Source organism: Triturus cristatus, chromosome 3_1 (assembly GCF_964204655.1).
Source record: "Triturus cristatus chromosome 3_1, aTriCri1.1, whole genome shotgun sequence".
In the NCBI taxonomy this organism is placed as follows: domain Eukaryota; kingdom Metazoa; phylum Chordata; class Amphibia; order Caudata; family Salamandridae; genus Triturus; species Triturus cristatus.
This window is the reverse complement of record NC_140583.1, coordinates 1,091,553,156-1,091,566,186: the sequence shown is the minus strand read 5'-3', so window position 1 is coordinate 1,091,566,186 and position 13,031 is coordinate 1,091,553,156. Positions and strand designations below refer to the sequence as shown.

Genomic DNA, 13,031 nt, shown 5'->3' with positions numbered 1-13,031 from the left:
CTTCCTTCTCACAAAGCAGGGCAGTCCTGAAGCAGCAGGGCAGCCCTCTGGTAGAAGCAGAGCAGTCCTCTGGTTATATCCACACATCTAAGAGTGTACTGAAAAGTTGCTCTAAGGGTCCAATAATTATACCCTGTACCAACCTTTGTGTGTGGGTGAACACCGTGTTCTATCACCACATCTGCTTCTGGAAAGTTCTTACATTCCCTTGTCAAGGATACAAGAAGTCTGGGATGATAAAAGACTGGTGTTAGGTTCATTTGTGTGTGCTGGAGTCAAGCCCTATGAAGTGCAAGAAGGGTAAGGCACAACTCTGCCTTCCAGTCATCCTGGCAGGATGCCTCATCCTGCCCACACGTAGTCCACTCTGTGTCACTGTCTGGGAAGAATAAACAAACCCCAACAGCAGAGCCTTTCACAGTCATGTGTGGCAGAAAGGCACAAATGGTTAGGGCAAGAAAATGCCCACTTTCCAAAAGTCGCATGTTAGAAATGGGGTCTCTAGTTAGCAGAGAGATGCACCCTGTCCAAGTAGTGACCAACACTCTAGTCAGCATAAGCTAGATATACATGAAAAGATAACATGTGCTCGCCCTCTGGTAGCATATCACAGAGCAGTCAGGCTTATCTAACAGGGCAATGTGTAAAGTAGTTGTGCAACACACACACAGAGTAACAGAATGAAAAACCTACAAAAATACGTCACACCGGTTTAGAAAAATGGATTATATTTATATAAGTAAAACAAGACCAAAACACCAAAAATCCAATAGGTAAAACCGGAGTTATGACATTTTAAAAATGATTTAAAAATATAGTGCTTAGATTCATAAAGCGCCAACTAGGGACATCTGGTCACTCTAGACACGGCTAAATCCAAGTTCAAGCCAACGGCAATAGAACACAGGCCGGCTACCGGGCTCACACAGGTCCTGCTGAAAAAGTACCTTCGATGGAGGAAGCATCATCATTGATGTCCCGATGCAAGGAGCATAGCAGGCAATGCGTCGTTATCGATCCCTTGGATGTAGACAATGCATTGGTTCCAATCCACACAATCAGCAAGAATTCAGTGACAAACCCCTTTGCGATACAGGTGATGCATCATCATCATGCCGCGCAGTCCGTCGTCATCGAGCTGTGCAGTGCATCAAAGTGATGTCATTGTGCAGCAACTACCTTGGCGTCAAAAGAGATGTGTCAGTTCCGATCAGCGCAAAGTCATTCATGCATGGATTCTGGTGAGTCAGCAAAGAAAAGCTCACTTTCTTTCAAGGTCCAAAGACTGGATTGGCACCACTTGGCAGAGCAGGACTCACAGATGGTAGAGTCCAGGTGCTGTGCAGAGTTGTAGGAAGTCTTTGATGGCCCTGAAACTTCGAAACAGGGGGCAAGCCAGCAAGCCCTTGCAGTCACTCTGGGTTCAAGTGAGATGGGTCTAGTCCTTTCCTCAGCAGGGCAGAGGGAGCATATAGCAGGTAACAAGCAGCACAGCAAAGAAGAAAAACAGTTCTTCCAGAGCAGCAGTCCAGCAGAGTGGCAGTCCTTGTAGCAGCACAGCAGTCTGCCTTTCTGTCAGACATTTTCACTGTTCCAGTAGTGTACTGTCTTGGTGGGGTTAGAGATCCAGTAGTTTTACCCAGTTGTGCCGTTAAAATGGGAGTGACTTCAAAGAAAGGTCTTTGAAGTGCAAAAAAGTCCTTTCTTCCCAGCACTGGCTCCAGACTTTCAGTGGGGGGTAATCAGCACTTTGTGTGGGGACATGACACTACCTACTCAGTTGCAAGTGTCAGCTTCTCCCTCCCTTCCTACCCAGGGAGAGTCATTAGAATGCAGATGAGTGCTCAGACACAAGTAACCTGCCTGTGTTTGTGGCGGCCTAGAGGGAATGCACAAAGTGAAGCTGTCATCCACCCTACACATGTATTGGAGACAGGCTTCAGAAACAAAGAGCAGTAAGAGCAGAGAAATGTCCACTTTCTAAAAGGTGAATTTTTAAAATAGTAATGATAAATCGAACTTCACCAGTAGAGAGGATTTGCCATGACCATTGCAAGGATCTAAAACATGACACAACTTCTTCTTTCTAATCAGGAATTAAAGCTTCAAAGTGTATTAAGGAATTCCCAATGTTAACCTAATAGTGGAGTTGGCCTCACAGTAGTGAAAAACAAATTTGGCAGGTTCTGGCAGATTTGGGTGTCCCTACTGACTTTATTAATCAGATTACACAGCAATAGTTTTGCGCAAGTCTGATGTGGATCATCAGCAAACTGACTTACCCCTTCCTCTGCGAGTTAGGGGGTAAGGCAGGGCTGTGTCTTTGCCCCACCATGTTCTCCCTTTATGTGAATGATTTGATTTCCTTCTTGAATAATTGTGCTGGAGGTGTGCCAAGACTGGCCATTACTAAGATGCCAGCATTGATGTTTGCGGATGATACCCTCCTTATATCTCAAAGACCGATGGGGTTCCAAAAATGTCTATGTAGTTTTGAGAGATTTTGCGACCAGAGGGGTCTTGAGATAAATGTAGACTAAACAAAATGTATGTATGATTTTAAATCCCGGTCACTCCACTCGAGCCAATCCCAAGCTAAGTGGTGTCCCCTTAGACCGTGTTCATGTTTTTGACTCCCTGGGACTGACACTTACAGAAGACTTTGAATGGAGATGTCATATCGAAAAGAGAAGGCTTAAATTAACTCAACATAGTGAGGTGTTGTCAAGAGAGCAAAATAATTCACATTTCCATCCAATTTCCCCAGCAATCCAAATTTATAAAATGCATTCACTAGAAGCTTCCTTGTATGGGCCTGAGCGTTGGAGGCATAAGGATATTTCGGTTTTGGTAGATAGCGATAACCACTTCCTACGTCAGCTACTGGAACTTCCCAATGGTACACCATTACTTCAACTTAGAGTTGACCTGAGAGTTAGGCCTATTACTGAGGGGGCAGCGATCAGGCCCACACTATTCTGGAGACAGATCTGGGCCTCACCAGAACTGCACTCCTATAGAGCTGACATTGAAGAAGTGCTAGAGATTCCATGGTCTGGAAGTTTACCATGGATAAAACATCTTTGCGCAAGGTAGGGTGTGGCTCTATGGACAGAACCGGAGGCCACCCTGACCGTTAGTAAAACCCTTCTAAAGAGGAGGTACCAGCAATGCAAAATGGATCAACTGCTGGCATTCTCCTCTTCTGGCACCCTGATGACTTTTTTCTTAAGATCAAGGTAGCCTATACCTTGGAGCAGTTTTTAGAATAAGTAGAGCCACATTACGCCCAAATAATGTATATGCAGTTCAGATACATCACCTTAGCGACTGCTTCCTTTACTGGCAAATGGGCAATTAAACAGAGCCCTACAGGATACACCTGCCTTAGCTGTGGGGCAAATAGGGAGTCGGACATGCGTGTTTTGTTCTTCTGCCCAGCTTATGTTAAAAGCACGGAAAAGTGGATCACCCCTGTCTGTCAACTTTTAAGTGCTAGAAACCATCAAATTGCATATCGCATTTTAAAAACTGATGTTAGCCAAAGTCTGGTTTTTGCTGTATCCCGCTTTTTAATCGTAATATGGAGGATTGTGCAAAAGATGTGTCTATAATTGGCTATTTATTCTTTGTAGAAGTTTTTAGGCTCTAGCTAATGTATTTTACTATTAATAACCAGCTTTTACCTTGTTTTATGTATATTGTAACTACTTGCTTTTTAATATTTTATGTGATATAATGTATGCTATTTTATTTTATTTGGTTTCTACTTTTATTGCACATAGCAGAAATAAAGTCATTGAATAAAGATGTTTTTGTCACTACTAGGACATGCAAAATGTAAAAGTACAAGTCCTACCTTTTATTTACACAGCACCCTACCCTACGGCCTACCTAGGGCCTACTTTAGAGGTGACTTATTGTAATAAAAGGGGAGTTGAAGGCTTGGCAAAGAGTTTTAAATGCCATATCGAAGTTGCAGTAAACTAAACACACAGGCTCTTCAGTGTCAGGCTGAGACAGGTTTGAAAGGTTACTTGTGTGACTGGCACAATCTGTGCTGCAGGCCCACTAGGAGCACTTAATTTACAGGCACTGGGTATATGGTATACCACTTTAAAAGGGACTTACAAGTAAATTAAATATGCCAAAGAGGTGTAAACAAAAATACCATGTTTAGAGAAGAGAGCGCATGCCCTTTAGCACTGGTTAGCAGTGGTAAAGTGCTCATAGTCCTAAAGCCAACAAAAAAGAAGTTCAGAAAAAGAGGAGGAGGAGGTAAAAGGTTTGGAGTGACCCTTCAGAGAGGGCCATTTCCCAACATGCATTTTCAGAATTGTGACATACAATCTGACCCTACCATTACAGAGGATTTTTAATTACAATTCATTTGTGTCTAAACATGACTTCTCCACCTACTCCCAGTCCAACGTTGGCACTTATTAAATGTAATAATGTGAGCCAGTGTTAGTCAATGGCAGAGATAGGCCTTACAGTACTGAAAAACAACTTTAGGAGGTTTTCACTACCAGGACATAAAAAAACCTAAAGTCACATATCCTACATTTTAAATACAATGTACCCTGCCCTATGAGTCCCAAGGTCCTGACGAAGGCCATAGACCCATAAAGGCTGTTCCAGGCCGAAACATGTGGATGCAATCATTAGGTGCCGTGGATCAGTGACTCATCCACTTTCTACCAATTTGTTTTTAGTCTTATCCCTATCCTATCCTTTTCCCTCAATAAAGATTTACCTACAGGATAAGAGGTCAGTTTAATTCACTTGCCACTGTGAACATCCAGACAGTCTCCCTCCTGGTGGAGGTTACAATATTACTTGGAGAATGAGACACCTAAGTGACAGACCCGATTATGACATTTTCCACCAAACCACACTAAGCAGAGATTATATACACTGCAGATTGTGAACCTTTAGTTAAGTGACTCCGAGACAATATTCCTAAGACTCTGGTGTTGAGACTTTTGTGGTTCAAAAGATTTATTTGGCCTGGTCAAAATGGTAGTTTAAAACTGCACTACAGGCTTCAATGTTATGTGAAAAGTGATCCAGCCACATCAATAGATTTCATTTTGTGTCACCCATGGGTGGGATGATCAACAAACACACAACACTGATATTTTAAACAAAAAGACAATCAAATTGAAAAAAAGTTATTTTTTTGAAAAAATCATATATTTTTAGATAATGACATAACTGGACGCGTATCAAGCCTACACAACAATCATAGGTGATTATCTGCAATAGTGACATAGAAAAGGGATAGAAAGTGACCCCTGCGTTAGAAATGTATAACATCAAAATACTGGAAGGGACTCTCTATTGGGCTGAATTGTGGGGCACTGGAAATACAAATTCACTCACCTCGATAGAAAACAGGTTCATTCGATCAATGTTAAACCTCCCTATTAGCGCTCCCCTGGTCCCTATGTTTTTAGAGCTGGGTCAAAAAATGCTACTGCACAAGATGGCAAAATCCTTGGAATCTCCGGAGTCTCGCGCTCAGAGTGCACTGAGAGAGCCAAGAATTTTGCCTGGAAGGTATATTTCAGACAAAGGCAAAGACCTTGTCTAATTGATGTTTGATGAGTACAGCTTCACAGGCACTAGACGCCATCAAGTTCTCTGAGCGCCCGGCCCCAGAGATTTGTTAGGAGCAGGCTTGCTCCTGATACTTAAATTGTACTGAATAGTCAACCAAATTGTTGAGACACGAGGCATTCCAGGAGGAAGATTTCTTCACCTCTGATATTTTTGAAGTCACGGTTAGCCTGGCGGGCTCAGTATGACACACAGTCCTGCAATTGACAGTGCAGGTTACAAGCTACTAACAGAATCAAGGCTGATTAGTCTCATTAGAAGGCTTGGCTTACACAACTGTCCTATTGTCCTGATGAACACCCTACAGTGATGTCATTGATACACACACGGTTATAGGGGTCAAAACTTCGATGTTAATTATTAAGCGTTAGTGCCCAACCAGACCCATACAATAAAGGAGGTCTGGATAGGATTTCTGCTATTCTTTGTACAACGCCACCAAAAGAAAATTTGGTGTTACATGTACTGTGTTTTTTTGTTTGTATTGTTGATATATAATATGTACAGTCACTTTTATCCCTTTTATATGTCACTATTGCAGATAATCATTTATGTTTGTTGTGTAGGTTTGATACGTGTCCAGTTAAGTCATTATTTAAATATATATGATTTTTTTCAAATAGACTAACGTTTTTTCAAGTTGATTGTCTTTTTGTTTAAAATATCAGTGTTGTGCGTTTGTACATCATTGTTGATCGTCCCACCCATGGGAGACACAAAATGAAAGGTATTGATGTGGCAGAACCACTCTCCACATAACGTACCTATCCCCAGGCTCTGCACGTTACTGGGTTACCCCACTGAGATTATCAATCTACAGGCTTCAATGGCAGGCCTGAGGCATATTTTAAAGTGTTTTCTAAGTGGGTGGCACAATGAGTACTGCAGGACCACTAGTAGCATTTAATTTACAGGCCATGGATATATGTCGTACCTTATACTATGGACTTACAAGTAAATTAAATGTGCCAATCTGGTGTAGGTAAATCTTACCATGTTTATGGAGAGATCACAAGCACTTTGACACTGGTTTGTATTGGTAAAGTGTACAGAGTCTTAAATCCAACAAACACTAATTCAGTATGACTGGAGGGGTGAAGGCAAAACATTTGGGGGTGACCCTGCAGAGACGGCCAGGTGTAGCACTGAGGTATTTTATAGTAAAGAATTTAGTAAATAGATTATTGTAGCTTCTGGTTCTCATCAATTGACTTTTTGAAGTTGAAGGGGGTGACCTTCACATAATTTACAATTGGGTATTTATTTGATAACAGCTACACATAGGGTTATGGTCAGACTGCTATGCTGGACAACTTGTATTATGACACAGATCCTGTATTTTTCCTATTATTTCTAGTTATCTCGCTCAGCTTTCACACCCTTGATATGTTAAGATCAGTCAACTTAGGACAATTTGACTTTCTTTAAAATATGGTATAATGTCATCAGACACTTTGAAAATCCTTTGTGACATTTCACTGTTCTTTTATGGGACAACCTTGAATTACCCACACCAATAAGAAAACTGGTATTAGAATGCTGTTATAAAGCACGAGTCAATATGGTCAGGGATCTTGGTTTATAAAGAGCTAATTACTTGAGAAAAATTTACAGCAGCCCTGAAACCTATTAAAGTAAATGCTTTACATTATGAAATTCTTTAGGAAATAGGTATGTAGAGATCGAGCTAACGGATGGGATATTTTTCCTATGATATATATGGTGATATTAAATTTATAATCCTAGTGTTAGACCTGACAGCCTTATGGTGGTATTCCCCGAAACATTTGCCTTGCTCCTACATTTCTTTTGCTGATCTCCTTTTTGTTGGCCTTAGTACTGTGCACTTTTCCCCTGCTAACCAGTGCTAATGTGTGTGTGTTCACTCCTTAAAACATGGCAACATTGACTTACACCCAATTGGCACTCTGAATTTACTTGTAAGTCCAAAGTAAGGTAGTACTACATGTATCCAGGGCCTGTAAATTAAATGCTACCAGGGGCCAGCAGCACTCATTGTGCCAACCGCTCAAGTACCCCGTAAACATGTCTCAGGCTTGCCCCAGCACACTGTGTGTGTAATATTAAACTGATATTTTGACCTGGCAAAATAACTTTTTTGCGACCCCTAAACCTTTATTTTCAATACACATAAGTCACCCCTAAGGTAGGCCCTAAATAGCCCATAGGACAGGGTGCAATGTATTTAAAAAGCTGGACATGTACTTTTAACTTTTACATGTCCTGGTAGTGAAAAACTCTTGCATTCATTATTCACCAATGCAAAGCTGCCATATCTCATAGGATAGCATAGGGTTACCTTTAGGGGTGGCCGGAACTCGAGGAGTTTTTCTCTGCAGAATTCCGTGGAGTTACCTAAAAACTCTGCGAGATTCCGTAGAGTTCAGCGAGCAGCGGAATTCCGGTTGATCGTGCTGCTCGCACTGATTTCTAGTGCCAGACGTTTGTACCGTGCTGTAAAATCGGCATGAATGGCACCACTCGGTGCATCAGAGGGCGTTGCTTCTTTCTGCCACTCAAGTCGGTTTTTTGCTCAAGCAGCATCTGCAATGTGAGCGGCAACTTGCTCAGTGCAAGAAGTAGCGGACTGCTGCGAATGCCCACGTTGAGAAATCTCACCAGGAGGCGGTCTAGCACTTGTTTGTTCTCACTAGCACTTGCAAACTTAACAATGGCAAACTGCGCACAAGAAAATCTCTGCCATGTGGTGGTTGGCAGAGTTTTTGCTTAACTCCACTCTCCAAGCAGAATGCAGAGTGGGCAAAACTCACCAAATTCTGGCAGCAAAGCGGAGTTTACTGCCCACCCCTTGTTACCTTATTATATTTAATAAGTAAAAACTTTCAATTGGTTCAATTGGGAGCAGGTAGTAATAACGAGTTTGGTGTCTAAAGAACTGTCATTTAAAGCCCTCTTAAATGTAAAAGTTGGATTTTAAGTCACAATTGTGCAAAATCCACTTTTAGAAAGTTGGAAGTTTCTTGTCTCAGCCGTTTGGGGCCTGCAGCCTGTATCCTGGGACAGAAGACTAGGTGTAGCCGGATCCTGGTCTTTGTTTATTGCTCCCAGACAGTGAGACAAAGGGGAATAATTGTTGGCAGGATGGGCCATCTTTGACTTGATGAGCGGGAGGATCTGTCACCTATCACACTTGCAATTCACAAAACCTCTGCCTGAGCATATTGACATAGGGCTTGACACAAGTCTTTTTTGCCCCCAGAAGAGTTGGGGCCAGGACAGGGAGGCAGGAAATTCCAAACACCTCTGGGGGTGGAAACCTCAAGAACCTTCTTCTATTTAAACGTTGACACTGGTTATAAATATTGGACCCTCTAAACCAAATCTTTAGTACACCCCTGGACCTGTGGAAGACTCCTAATGACTGCTCTGCTGCCCTGCTACCTGAGTGCAAAATACTGGGCCTGACTGGGCCTTGAACCCCGGACCACCAGAGTGATTCCAAGAGCTAGTTGATTGACCTACTGATCAGAGCCTCAGGTACACAAAATGCTGTAACCTTCTTGAAACCCAGCCTGCTGTGAGTCTTGCCCCCAGTCCTGACTCCCTGGAAATGGGTCTGAAGGGGCTCTGCTAGCCCAGCGGTGATTTCATGGGCAGAACCAACTCAGCAAAAATGCCTTTCCTTGCAGCCCTGCTTCGGAACCACCACTGAGAGACACATCCCTGATGCAGGAACACGCATTGAAGCCACAGCTTTTTAGAACTGCTGCTGTGTGACGTATCCCAAAGCAGGACTTTGCATCACAAACCTACATTGATGGCATCCTGGACGATGACATAGGAGCTCACATCACCACCCGCAGTTCCCCGTAACCACCGCTGCTCTACACATCCTTGATGCAGGGTCTCGCAACTCTACGCAACACTGCCCCAGAATTACGAGAAATCGTAACTCTGAGGCAGCGTCAAGAACTTAAGTCTCCCCAGGGGAAGCGTAAGGGAGGCACATCGACGTGAAATATCTTTATTTCTCATCATTTTTACTTTTTCAATAATGTGCTGCATTCTGCACACAGAAAGAGGAAAAAGCCTTGTGATTGTTATTGTGCAGGAAGGTTTCCCTTCCTGCACAAAAATAATCATCCCCGCAACTCAGGCACCCTTGCATCATACTTATCATGTATTGACTGCATTCTACTCCAGAATGCATTGCTCAGTCTCTTGTTACTCACACGTGGGTGTAGACCAAGGGCAGCAGGTTGGGATCAGGGCTTGGCTGCAAACAAATCCCTGCTGCCAAACCGAATGCACATGGCTGAATGCCACAGTTGTGCACAGCATGTGTTGGGCCACTCATGTCGCAGTAGGGCCCTGAGACACCCCCTGCTGCATGTGTTTGAAGTCCATGTGCAGAAGGGCTTGGCCTTCAGTTTAGGGTTGTGCACCAGGTCTGGCCAAAGACCAAGCGTTGCAGCCCACCCCAAGCTATGCAAGGTCAAAGGCCATTCACAATGGGTGTTGGCTGCCTGAGGGGTTTGGGTTCAGAGCCTGATTACAGGTCAGTCCCTGTGGCCAATCCCCACTATGAACAGCTCAAAGCCAAGCACAGCACTGTATGGCTGCTAATGGTTTGTTGGGCACAGGGAACATTGCATGTAGTATAACTTCAAAAAAACCTTGCTGAAAACAACAGAAGGTAAAGTAAAGTTATGGTAAGCTTTAGTTATAGCACTGAAATTTACAGGTTATGGTTAGGACCTCAATCCATAACTTACACAAGGGGCCATCCAAACCATAACTCTAATTAAATGCAATGGTTATGACGTCACAATATTTGTACTAGGTGTGGGTAAAATTTTAATTACGCCAGAGTAATCGGAGTATCTTCAGTAATTACGCATTACTCTTGTGATGGGAATTTCCCGAAATTACACAATTACGCCAGTTTGAGTAATTAAGTGAAATTAGGGGCAAACTTCCTTCCACAGGAGCACAGGAACAACAATCTAAGAGAGAGCAAGAAGACGCTGGCTACTGCTGTTTGTGTACTCTAGCATTTAGTGCTATTTTCTTAGTGCAAAATGTATCCACAGGCCCATTTTGGATGCAAGAAAATAGTGCTAAATGCTGGATTGTGATTCTCAGATAATTATGCATAATTACAAGTCATTTTGCTGTAATTATAAGTAATTATGCTAGAGAGAATTACTGCAGATTTGCCCCCCCCCAATTAATACCAATAAACAACAAAAAAAATGTAATTAAACAACAGCACATACACAAACCAGTATATGATATTACAATCAGGATCTCTGTCAAAGTCGTAAGTGTAATGTGATCTGTAACCCCAACTGAAAGATGATTTACAATTATTGTTGGATCTGTTTCATTGCCGGTGGTCCTGAATTCCAAGAAGAAAATGGGAGTGGGAGGGTACGAGCTGTCATTCATGTTACTAACCTTGTCACAAGAACATGTTACTTTAATCGTGCTACAATATTCAACCAAATAAATCATGGGATGATGAGCAAATTATGTAAAATCAATGCGCCTCAGTTTACTAATTTGTGGAATGTGAAATCTGTGTAACGCGTTTATTCTGCATTCATGTCTAATCCTCCATTTTCAGTTCTGTAATCTGCTATCACTTGTACCCCATGCACTAAACTGTTCTATGCATTGCATTATATATTTCTTCACTGTTTAGCTCCAGGTACAACTGCACATTACTGAAATCAACCAACAAGTAAACGAAGATGCCTAGTTTCAATGTTGGATTTTCTAGAGTCCTCCTGCAGGATTCCGTGCTTGCTGTACTCTATAATTTGTCATTGCCACATATTCCACACAGATAAAAAGACACTGGCATTCGAAAACTGACATTTAGCGGTTGATCATTCTGGACATTTTCCATTCAGGTGGCCTGCCGACTCAATCATGAATCATGATCATCAAGTGCTGAAACTTTCTAGATTCCTGAAATAAATAGTGAAAGAGTCTAGCTGTTATGGTACCTTTTCTGCATGCCATTGGTCTTCCAGCTTTGTGCCAGCACCACACTGCTTACTACCGGCTTCCCTCGCAACGTCACATAGTCGTCAGTCAAGTCACCATTGAAGTTCCCACACAGGCCGCACACCTTATTCTGGAGTCGCTCGCTGATGCTGATTTTGATCACGTTGTAGCCATTGTAATGGATCTGGATGTCGGGACTTGTGTCAATCACCAGGAACCCCTCACTGCTGTAAATTTTTGTTGACAGCCCGGTCACGAAGGGGACAGTTACCTGGGTGCCATTGACCTGCAATGCACAAGGATTGGGAGATTGTCTTAAGAGTCTTGTGGTATGAACAAAGAGCAATACCTCAAGCATGAAATCAACATTTTACATTAGTGAAATGGATAATGGCATCAAAATGAAATCAGAAAAGAGGGAAGGTCTAATTTAGAGTTGAGTGGTAATGGAAAATCATCCTATTTGTGGAGGAAGTAATACGTGATTTATTCAGTAAATATCATGCATCAATCCCTCTATTGCCACCACTCACAGCAGCCCTTTTTAAGTTCAAAGCACTCAGAACTCAAGAAAATTCCAAAGCCAATAAAGCCCAGCCTAACTAACCCTTTTCCTTCTTTCATTGCAGCTTCTCACTCAGATAAGTAGTGTATGAGCGTCTGGAGAGTACATATAAAATGTATCGAAAGTTAGCTCTATGTGGGTTGTATGTTCAGCATGTTGAAATGAATGAGGTGATTGTCACAACTTTGTGCTGGTTGTGTGAAATTGTGAAAAGGTAAGGGTATTGTGCAGAGTTTTGTTGGAATATTGTACGAATTTTCAGGCAGCTTAAATTTACAGCACATGATTATGTTGTAGAAAACAATGATATTTTATAAGACTCATGGTTGGTAATTTGATTATTTATGTGGTGAACACAGGGCACGCTCGCACGTGGAGGCTATCTTCTGTTTTTTCGTCTCTAGCATAACTCCATTGCCGCATATGGTAATCAACCATTTTGGAGATGACTAGAGTCAGTGTTAGAGCATTTCAATTCCATTGAGACAGCATTCCTTTGGTCATTTGGGGGCAGCCATTTTAGTTTGGTTTGTGACTTTTGGCTGTTTGGGTTTGCCGTATCAGTACTGGAGGCCATTTTGAAGGGTGAATTTACACTGTGTGTATTTTCAAAACTAGACTGTTTTGAGGTGTAGGCAGGTTTTTCAGGTGTGTGCGTGTTTCCGTTCGGGTTGGGAAACAACTTTGCAGTAGTTAGATACTTTTATTTGTTTTGGAATAAATACCAGTATGGATTCAAGTGAAGGTTCACAGGAAATTGATTTAGAAAGTAAGGTCAATAAAGCAATTGAGAGAATATAATCAGAGATTTCTTATAGGATGGACCTATCTTTAATGGCCATGGTGA

At 42.2% G+C, this 13,031-nt stretch overlaps 1 protein-coding gene across 1 annotated transcript in view; it reads right to left on the bottom strand.

Annotated features, from left to right (window-relative positions):
- TECTA (tectorin alpha) overlaps positions 1-13,031 on the bottom strand; it is a 345,850-nt gene that overhangs the window by 35,564 nt on the left and 297,255 nt on the right. The window contains exon 14 of the mRNA XM_085646453.1: positions 11,619-11,905. Within this exon, the coding sequence (XP_085502579.1) occupies positions 11,619-11,905 (287 nt within the window). The remainder of the gene's footprint in view (positions 1-11,618; positions 11,906-13,031) is intronic.